At 36.6% G+C, this 11,123-nt stretch overlaps 1 protein-coding gene across 1 annotated transcript in view; it reads left to right on the top strand.

Moving 5' to 3' along the window:
• Window positions 1–11,123, top strand: part of HOOK3 (hook microtubule tethering protein 3) — a 111,301-nt gene that overhangs the window by 68,104 nt on the left and 32,074 nt on the right. The window contains exons 12-14 of the mRNA XM_024131556.3: window positions 2,815–2,925; window positions 3,684–3,771; window positions 10,251–10,320. Coding sequence (XP_023987324.1) covers window positions 2,815–2,925; window positions 3,684–3,771; window positions 10,251–10,320 — 269 coding nt within the window. The remainder of the gene's footprint in view (window positions 1–2,814; window positions 2,926–3,683; window positions 3,772–10,250; window positions 10,321–11,123) is intronic.

Here is an 11,123-nt window from a genome sequence, read left to right as displayed (position 1 = left end):
AAGTTTTATAATTTTCTTATAAATATCATGCGCATATTTTGTTATAGTTACTCAGGTATTTTATGTATTTGGTTGCTTTTGTAAATGCAGTTAGAAAAAGAAAAGATACCATTTTCAGTGTGTTGCTCATTTATGTGATTAAATTGGTTTTTATATGTTGATTTTACAATCTTGCCAAATTCCCATATTATTTCTAATAATGTCTGTTAGTTCTTTTGGCAGAAGTCATATTTTGTACAAATAAAAACCATTTTGTTTCTTTCTATGGCATACCCTTTTTTTCTTCTTAATTAACATGGCTGACCTTTAGTACAGCCTTGAATAGAAGCAATAGTAATAGGCAACCATTTCTTGTTGATTTTATACACAATGCTTTAAATGTTTTACCAGTATATTATAAGGATTGCTATAGGTTTTGTAGCCACCTTTCATTAGGATAACAAAATTTCATTGTATTCCTAATTTGCACAGGTGTTTATCTTAAATGGATGTTGAATTTAATCAGCTACATCTATTGAAAGACTCCTATGCTGCTTCTCCTTTCTATTAATCTGATGAATTATATTAATGGATTTCTATGTTTAAACCATCCTTGCATTCCTGAGATAAACTTATTTTAGTCATAACAGATTTATTTGCGGTTTCACATTGTTAGATTTGCTTTGTTCATTTCACTTGGAATATTTTGCCTCTATGATTTGTTGACTTAAAGTTTTCTATCTTGTGCTTTCCTTATCTTCTGATTTTGGCATCAAAATTGTACTAGCTTCATATAATAAATTAGAGAAGTTTTAGTAGAGCAACCCTGTACACCATGAATGTCTGGCAGGTTTTTTTTGGTGAATACATTTTTTCCCAACATTTCATTATGAAAATTTTCAACATATAACAAAGTTGGACTGAGAAATTACCAAAAATAAATGTAGCCCAAAGAAACTGTAAATGTGAGTAAAGGGTATAAAATTAAAATAAGAAATGATTTAATTAGAGTTCCAGAGGAAAGGACGGAAAGAATTTTAGGACATTATTTGAAGAAAAGAATGGCTGAACATTTTTCAGAATTGGTGAAGGACATCAGATTTAGTATTAACAGTGAATTACAAACAGAATAAATAAAAAAGAAATCTACACCTACAACTATTTTAGTGAAATTGCGTAATACACTAATTCTCTATCTGTTTCTGATCTGGAGCTTAATATATTTTATTTTTCAGTATAATATTTTTCTTTCTGCAGTTTCTCTTTGGGTGCTCTTTCAAACCTGCTTGATCATATTTGGTGGTCTTTTATTCCTTTTATAATTTAAATTTCTTTATTTAATTTCTTTAAATATAAAACCTAGTATTTTATGTCTGATAACTCCAATTTGAAATTCTTAGAGGTCTTATTCTACTATTTTACTGTTGTTAGTGCTATTAATGTTTTTCTGCTGACTGTTGTTCGTAGTGTATTATTTCTTTCAGTCTTTTGTAATTTTAGATTTTTCTCTGTCATTTGGCTCATCTTTACCTTTGGGAATACTGGGGACCTGGTTGAGGTTGTGTTCCTCCAGACAATGTATGTTTTTCTTATGCCAGATTTTCCACAGCCTTACCAATCAGGACAACTTTAAATTTATTTTGTTTATTTATTTTTGGCTGCTTTGGGTCTTCCTTTCTGCATCGGACTTTCTCTAGCTGCAGCGAGCAGGGGCTACTCTTCGTTGCGGTGCGCGAGCTTCTCATTGTGGTGGCTTCTCTTGTTGCGGAGCATGGGCTCTAGGTGCCTGGGCCTCAGTAATTGTGGCACATGGGCCCAGCTGCTATGCGGTATGTGGGATCTTCCCGGACCAGGGCTCGAACCCGTGTCCCCTGCATTGACAGGCGGATTCTTAACCACTGCGCCACCAGGGAAGCCCCAGGACAACTTTAAATTAATTGCTTGGCTTAGGATTTGCCAGACAAGTCATGTGGTAAAAATTCAAGCACAAATCTATGCATTTGCAGGCTGTGGTTACACATTTTCAAGTTACACTTTTTTTTTTTTTTTTTTTTTTTGGTACACGGGCCTCTCACCGCTGTTGCCTCTCCCATTGCGGAGCACAGGCTCCGGACGCGCAGGCTCAGCGGCCATGGCTCACGGGCCCAGCCGCTCCGCGGCACGAACCCGCGTTCCCCCGCATCGGCAGGTGGACCCCCAACCACTGCGCCACCAGGGAAGCCCCAAGTTACACTTTTTAAAACCCAGAACACTCACTTTAAGATGGGCAAGTTTCCTTATTGATTTTGCCAGCTGATGGATTTTTTTTTTTCCTAACCTACCTGTTTACTGACTCACCACCTTTTACTAGAGTCCAAGGTAGTTTAACAGTAACCTCTCTCCCGATAATTTTAAAGGCCTGGGTTCCTGGTATTGCCAGGTGGCATCTCACGCTGCACATAGCATCCTCACAAACTTTCTGCTCCACTTTTAACCCCTGAGGATTTCCCTTACTTTGTTATAAGCCTAACGATGCAGTTGTATTCTTTTCCCCTAGCCTTTCTTTTGCTTCATGCTAAAAGGGTTTCCAGGCTGCAGTTTCCTGTGTTACAGGAAGTGGAAGTCCTGTAAGTTTTCATAGGTTTGAACATTTGTTCCTCTGGATGATCTGGTTTTAGAACCCATAGTATCTGGGCAGATTTTTGTACCTATTTCTCTCCATTGGGTTAGGCTCCTGTATCATGTGTATTTTTTTGAGTATTTTTGGGGGAGAGAATTTTCATAGATCTGTAGAAGAAAATAATAATACTTTCTAATGTTTCAAATTATAAAAATTAATGGTACCTTTCTATACAGGTAGTAGAACTGCAAAATAGATTATCTGAAGAATCGAAGAAAGCAGATAAATTAGATTTTGAATATAAGCGGCTAAAAGAAAAAGTTGACAGTCTTCAAAAAGAAAAGGATGTGAGTATATATTAGGTATTTTGGTTTTGAGCAGTGCTGAGATTAAGAAAATGATATTTAATTTATGTTTTGCTTACATTAATTTCTTCTATTTATAAATTTGAAAATTTGAGATCTTTTTTTTAAATTATAGAAGATTTACATTTGTGTTTCAGAAATAGATCTAAAATAAAAGATTGCTATTCTAATTTCTTTTTTATATATTTAACTTTTCTACCACTGTTGCTTCTTTTCCTTCATCTTGCTTGTGACTTTCTAGAAATTTATGTAGCTTTTCTGTTTTCTGTATGAAGACACAATTCTTTTTGTTGTTGTTCAGGATATTTTGAAGCTTTTAAAAATATTTTTACTTTGTCATGATTTATGAATATATATGATTTATGAATATTTCAGCATATTTTGAAGCTTTTTAAAATACTTCTACTTTGTCGTGACTTATATTGTTTGATCTTTTATGTTTCATGAAAAGAAAGTTATTTACATAATAAGGTACTCATTGTTAAAGATGGAGTAGGTGGTTTTGTTTCTTATGATTAACTGGATAGGATCCTGCCTTGCACATAGTAGATACTCAGTATTGTTAAACGGGAAAAAAATTGTGTAATCGTTTCCTTCTGTGATCTTTCTGTAGAAGGTCAAAAGGTGTAACATGTCCATGTTCACCACTGTTTATCATTCTGTTAGATAAGGCAAAGACCACTGATGAGTAAACTCATAAAGCTTGAAGCTAACTTTCCTCATTCTTAATGTCCCTCCAGAGGTTAAGAACAGAAAGGGATTCTCTGAAGGAAACCATCGAAGAGCTTCGTTGTGTTCAGGCTCAAGAAGGGCAGCTCACAACTCAAGGTAACAACATTTCAGTAGCCCAAGCAAGGTTACTTATTTCTGATAGTATCAGGAAAAATATTATATTCATTTTAAGATGATTGTGCCAAAGACGAGAGCTTGAAGTTGGTAAAGAGGCCATGAGATTGGTACAGATTTTGAACTGTTACCCAGATTTTATGACTGTAGTTACGGGACTAGATTTACTTGCCTACTTTTTTATTTTAATTATATTTAAATGTTTGGGTTTTATTAAATCAAAAGCATAAACATTTGTTAAATCATCTCTGTTAATAATAAACCTGAAAAGTTTTTAGTGACCTCTTTAAAAAGTATATGAGACTTTCTAAATCAGTGATTTTTCTTGGCTGAGATGTGATGTGTGTATCAATTCACTAAGGGACTTAACATCCAAAGTAGAAACCTTCTCCTTCTCACAGGAAAGGAGCAGCACTTAGCTGAGGGTTTACCTTCTACCACTCGAGGGATGCAGGACCTGGTTGCTGACTTATACAGCTTCACCCTCTGTTCACTCCCACTCTGACTACCAGCCCTTGGCTTTTCAGTTACCTGAGACTAGAATTTTTCTTTTCCTTTGACTACAGCCTCCTTTTCCCCTCCTCACTCCTTCTACCAAACCTGCTCATTTGTTCTATCCACCTTCAGCCCCCTCTGTCGTCTCTGCTGATCATCTACTGATCACCACTTTTTCCAGCTCACCCAGCCTGCATACCAGCCATTTCAACTGTGTTCTCATCACCACTGTCTCTCCTTATCCTCTTGACTTATTTCAAGCCCTAATTAGTTTTATTCTGTACTCCAGATTACCAAGGCCAGCTAAAGAAAATTATGTATCTTTCTGGTTTTTTCCTTTTCTTTCTTGTTTACTGAGGTATAATTGACATATAATATTATACTCTTAGTTTCACATGTACAATATGATTCTATATTTGTATGTATTGCAAATGGTCACTATAGTAAGTCTAGTTAGCTAACATCTGTCCCCACACATAGTTGAAAAACATTTTGTGATAACTTTTAAGATCTACTCTCTTAGTGACTTTCAAATATACAATACTGTATTATTATGTACACCATGCTGTACATTACATCCAGGTGACTTATTTATTTTATACCTGGAAGTTTGGACCTTTTGACCCCCTTCACCCATTTAGCCCACCCCCACGCCCCAGCTCTCTTCTCCATAGCGGCTGCACCGATTTACGTTCTCATCAACTGGGCGCAAGGACTCCCTTTTCTTCACATCCTCACCAACACTTGTTATTTCTGGTCTCTTTAATAATAGCTGTTCTAACAAGTGTGAGGTGATAGCTCATTGTGGTTTTGATTTGTATTTCCCTGGTGATTAGTGATATTGAGCCTCTTTTCATGTACCTGTTGGCTATTTGTATGTCTTCTTTGGGAAAATGTCTATTCAGATCCTTTGCCCATTTTTTAATTGGATTGTTTGGGTTTTTTTGCTATTTAGTTATATGAGTTCTTTAAATATTTTGGATATTAACCCCTGATCAGATAACTGATTTGCTAATATTTTCTTCCATTTGGTAAGTTGCCTTTTCATTTTTTTCATGGTTTCCTTTGCTGTGCAGAAGCTTTTTAGTTTGATGTAGTTCCACTTGTTTATTTTTGCTTTTGAGAAAATTATACATCTTTCTTGACTGTCCTCACCAAAAAACAAATTATTTCTGATCATAATTGGATCCTTGTTGCTGCTTGGTAGTCCTTTCATGTATCTCTAGTCAATTCTACATGAGTTTTACTCAAATTTTGAGAATCTACCCTTGAACCTTAATGCTTTAATTCTGTATCATCAAGATACAGAATTTAATTCTGTATCATCAAGAAAAGGGAGGCCATCTTATGTAAGCTTTCATGTGTTTCTTTATTACCTTTAAACCTTTTTCATATATATATCCTTTTTTCTTTTAATATTTATTTATTTGGTTGCACCAGATCTTAGTGGCGGCAGGCAGGCTCCTTAGTTGTGGCATGCGCGCTCCTTAATTGTGGCATGTGAACTCTTAGTTGTGACATGCATGTAGGATCTAGTTCCTTGGCCAGGGATCAAACCCAGGCCCCCTGCATTGGGAGCACAGAGTCTTAACCACTCTGCCACCAGGTAAGTCCCTCATGTATATATCCTTGAGCTAGCATTTTTGCTCTAAAAATTTACCCTATGAACTAAAACATCATTTGTAATAGTGAAATTTAGAACCAACATAAAAGTTCAGCAGTACAGGAATGGCATTCTCATTCAACTGTATACTTTAGAGCCATTAAAAGGAATGATGTATATCTTATATATGCCTGACGTGGAGGGCTGGGTATGTTATATCATTAAGTTGAAAAAGTAGGTGGCACCACTCATGATAAACATTCTTTTTTCAAAAATTTTTTTAAAATGAATTATGGTTAATTTACAATATTGTGTTAGTTTCTGGTGGACAGCAAAGTGATTCATTTATACATTTATGTACATTCTCTTTCGTATTCTTTTCCATTATGGTTTATTACAAGATATTGAATGTTCTTCCCTGTGCTATACAGCAGGACCTTGTTGTTTATCTGTTTTATACACAGTAGCTTGCATCTACCAATCCCAAACTCCTAATTTATCACTCCCCCTGCTCTCCACTTTGGTAACCATAAGTTCATTCTCTAAGTCTGTGAGTCTGTTTCTGTTTTGTAAATGTCATGATAAACACTCTTAGCAATCTAGGAATAGAAGGAAACTTCTGCAGCCTAGTAAAGGACGTCTATGAAAATCCTACAGCTGACCTCATACTTAATGATGAAAGACTAAATGCTTTTCCCTAAGATCAGGAACAAGGCAAGGCTGTTCAGTCTTGCCACTTCTATTCAACATGGAGGTTCTAGCCAGTGCAGTCAGGCAAAAAAAAGAAATAAAGGGCATCCAGAAAGGAAAAGAGGATGTGAAAAATCATAGATCTGATAAATGAGTTCAGCAAGGTCTCAATATACAAGATCAGTATACAAATACCAATTATATTTCTATGTACTACTAGTATACAATCTGAAAATGAAATTACAGTAGTATCATAAAGAATAAACTGCTTAGAGATAGGTTTAACAAAGAAATGCAAGACTTCTACACTTAAAACTATGAATCATTACTAAGATAAATTAAAGATCTAAATAAATGTAAAGACATTCCACATTCAGGTGTTGGACAAAGCACTATAGTTAAGACTACAGTTCTCATCATATTGGTCTAAAGATTCAATGCAATCCCAATCAAATTCTCAGCAGACTTTTTTGTAGAAATTGACAAGCTGATTCTACAATTTATATAAAAAAACAGGGCTTCCCTGGTGGCGCAGTGGTTGAGAGTCCGCCTGCCGATGCAGGGGACACGGGTTCGTGCCCCGGTCCGGGAAGATCCCACGTGCCGCAGAGCAGCTAGGCCCGTGAGCCATGGCCGCTGAGCCTGCGCATCCAGAGCCTGTGCTCCGCAACGGGAGAGGCCACAATAGTGAGAAGCCCACGTACCCCTAAAAAACAAAAAAAAACCAAAGGAGCCGCTGTATAACAACAAAAGAAAATCTTAAAAAGTAAAAAGTTGGAGAACTTACACATCTGATTTCAAAAGTTACTATAAAACTATGGTAATTGAACAGCATGAAACTCACATATGGAAATACATAGAGATCAGTGTAGTATATACCATATTAATAGAATGACGGGGAAAAAAAACCACATGATCATCTCAACTGATGCAGAAAAGGCAACTGACAAAATCCAACACCCTTTCATCATGAAAAACTCAATAAACTAGGGGGAGAACTAGAAAGGAAACTTCTACAACATGATAAAGGCCATATGAAAAACCCACAGCTAACTTCATACACGGTGGTGAAAGACCGAAAGCTTTTCCTCTAAGATCAGGAATAAGACAATGATGCCTGCTACCAGCACTTCTACACTTCTGTTCAATGTAGTATAGGATCTTCTAGCCAGAGCAATTAGACAAAGAAAAAAAAATCTAAATTGGAAAGGAAGTACTAAAATCATCTCTGTTTGCAGATGATGTGATCTTATATGTTGAAACCCTTTAAAAATTACGCACACACACACACACAAAAAAAAGCTGTGAAAACTAATAAAATGAATTCAGCAAATTTACAGGATATAAAATCAACCCACAAAAATCAGTTACGTTTCTATACACTAACAATGAACAATATGAAAAGTAAATTAAGAAAATTCCATTTACAGTAGGATTAAAAAGAATAAAATACTTGGGAATAAATCTAACCAGGGAGACACTTGTACCTTGAAAACTACAAAACACTGCTGAAAGAAATTAAAGAAAACCTAAATGGGAGGATATCCCATGTTCATTTAAGACTTAATATTGTTAAGATGACAGTACTACCCAAAACAATCTACAGGCGGCTTCCCTGGTGGCGCAGTGGTTAAGAATCCGCCTGCCAATGGAGGGGACACGGGTTCGAGCCCTGGTCTGGGAAGATCCCATGTTCCGCAGAGCAAGTAAGCCCATGAGCCACAACTACTGAGCCTGCGCTCTAGAGCCCGTGAGCCACAACTACTGAAGCCTGTGAGTCTAGAGCCCATTCTCTGCAACAAGAGAAGCCACCACAATGAGAAGCCCACGCACCGCAACCAAGAGTAGCCCCCGCTCACCGCAACTAGAGAAAGCCCGCGCACAGCAATGAAGACCCAACGCAGCCAAAAATAAATAACATAAATAAATTTATATTTAAAAAACCCTACAGATTCAGTGCAGTCCTTATCAAAATACCAACAGCATTTTTTTGCAGAAATAGAAAAACGCAGACTAAAATTTATATGGAATCTCAAGGGATCCTGAACAGCCAAAACAATCTTGAAAAAGAAAAAAAAAATAGTTTGAGCACTCTTACTTCCTGATTTCAAAACTTAGTATAAAGTTAGAGTAATCAAAACAGTATGTATAGGTATAAGGACAGATATATAGACCAATGGAGTAGAATAGAGAGCCTAGAAATAAACCCTCACATATGCAATAAATTGATTTTCAACAAGAGTGTCAAGACTACTTAGTGGGGGAAAGGAAAGTCTTTCAAACAGATTGTGCTGGGAAAACTGTATGTCCACATCCAAAAGCATGAAGTTGGACCCTTACACCATATACAAAAAAGGAACTCAAAATGGATCAGAGACCTAAAGCTATAAAATTTTTAAAAAACATAGAGGAAAATCGTCATGATGTTGGATTTGGCAGTGATTCCTTGGAATTGATACCAAAAGCACAGGCAACAAAAATAATGGGTAAATTGGACTTCATCCAAATTAAAAACTTTTGTGTATCAAAGAACACTATCAACATAGTGAAAAGGCAGCCCACAAGATGGGAGAAAATATTTGCAAATCATTTATCTGATAGATGATCGATGTCCAGAGTGTATAAAGAACTTCTACAGTTCAACAACAATTAAAAAACCCTGCAAAAGTCCTTTGCAGTTCATAGACAAGCAAAGGACTTGAATAGACATTTCTCCAAAGAAGATATACAAATGGCCAGTAAGCACATGAAACAGTGCTCAACATCATTAGTCATTAGAGAAGTGCAAAGCAAAACCACAGTGAGATACCACTTCACACCCATTAGGATGGCTACTATCAAAAAAGAAAAAAAAAGGAAAGTAACAAGTGTTGGTGAGGGTGTGGAGAAGTCGGAGCCCTCTTGCCTTGCTGGTGGGAATGTAAAGTGGGTCAGCCACTGCGGAAGAGTTTGGTGGTTCTTTAAAAAGTTACCATATGATCCAGAAATTCCATTCCTAAGTGTATATACAAAAGAATCAAAGCAAGGACTCAACCACATCCTGGTATACCAATGTTCATAGCAGCATTAGTCACAATAGCCAAAAGGTGGGAACAACCCATGTGTCCATAGACAGATACATGGATAAAGAAAATGTGATATGTATGTATAATGGGATATTATTTGGCCATATAAAGAGATGAAGTTGTGATAAATGGTACAACATAGATTAATATTGAAAACATTATGTTAGGTGAAGTGAGCCAGACACAAAAGGACAAATATTGGTGTGAGGTGTCTAGAATGGGCAAATTCATTTAAACAGACAGAAATTGGAATTAAAGTTATGAGGAGCTGAGGGAGAAAGTAATGGGGAGTTACTGCTTAATAGTTCCAGAATTTACGTTTTGAGTGATGAAAGAGCTGGGGAATAGATAGTAGTGATGGTTCCATAACATAGTGCCTCAGCGCCAACATGGGACTTGGGGCCACTCAATTATACACTTAAAAAGTGTTAAAATGATATAATAATAATGTTGTAAGGCAATCATGTAAGGCAACTGTGACATGGTGTTTTACTTGAATTAAAGACTTTAGCTGTTAAAATTAATGCTCAAAGTAGGAGTTCATATAGGAACTAAAGGAGGTAGCTGTGCCCTCTCTTAACCTTGCACCCATGCTTGTTTGTTTACAGGGTTAATGCCTCTGGGAAGTCAGGAATCTTCAGATAGTCTGGCAGCAGAGATCGTCACACCTGAAATCAGGTAAGGAGATGGTGAAGGTCACAGGCACACTGCACAATATTCTTGGAGAAAACGTACTCCTCTGTAATGTAGAGGACCAGTTCCTTTTCTTTATCGCTAACACTTTCAACACGAACTCGAGGTTAGATGTCCATGATTTCAGCATGTTAGGGGCTTTCTTCAGCTGTCCCCACAGAGACTTGATTTCTCTCTTTGGTAGGACAGTGTCTCACACATACTCAGTAAACTAATACATCTGTGCTTGGGCACCCTCAGCAGACATTTAGCAGTGAAACCACGTGGCCCAAAGACAAAGGTTATGCTTAGCCATCAGCCTGCAAAATAATTAGTCTCTAAGATTTATTACTCAAGTACAGGGAATGGTCTGGGAAAGACAGAATGCACAGACAGGAGAAAGCATCTCCTCATCTCCACTACTCTTCCCTCAGTAGTACCTTACATTTGTATTTAGTCATAGCATTTAAAATATTCCATTTATTTCAATATATGCCTGGCTTTATGTTTAAGAATGAAAAATTGATAGGGAGGCACCAGCTGTCCATCAGAAGGTGAATGAGTAATCCCGAATATTGCTTTTACCTTGTTCCGGCTAATTTGCCCCCTTTTTAAATTGACACTAGCCTTGATTCTTCATAACATCCTTGGAGGTATTAACTAAAATAATGGTTGTGTAAAAGTTTTATAAACTGCGAAAGTTGCAATGGGCATTGAAATACTTATTGAATAAATGAAGACAATGTTTTTTGTTGTTGGCATTTGTTTAAGAAGGACAGACAAAAGGTGTATAATGGAACACCAATTCT

This window comes from Physeter macrocephalus, chromosome 20 (assembly GCF_002837175.3).
Source record: "Physeter macrocephalus isolate SW-GA chromosome 20, ASM283717v5, whole genome shotgun sequence".
NCBI classification, from domain to species: domain Eukaryota; kingdom Metazoa; phylum Chordata; class Mammalia; order Artiodactyla; family Physeteridae; genus Physeter; species Physeter macrocephalus.
Note: the sequence above shows the minus strand (reverse complement) of the source record. Positions and strands in the feature narration are given on the sequence as shown.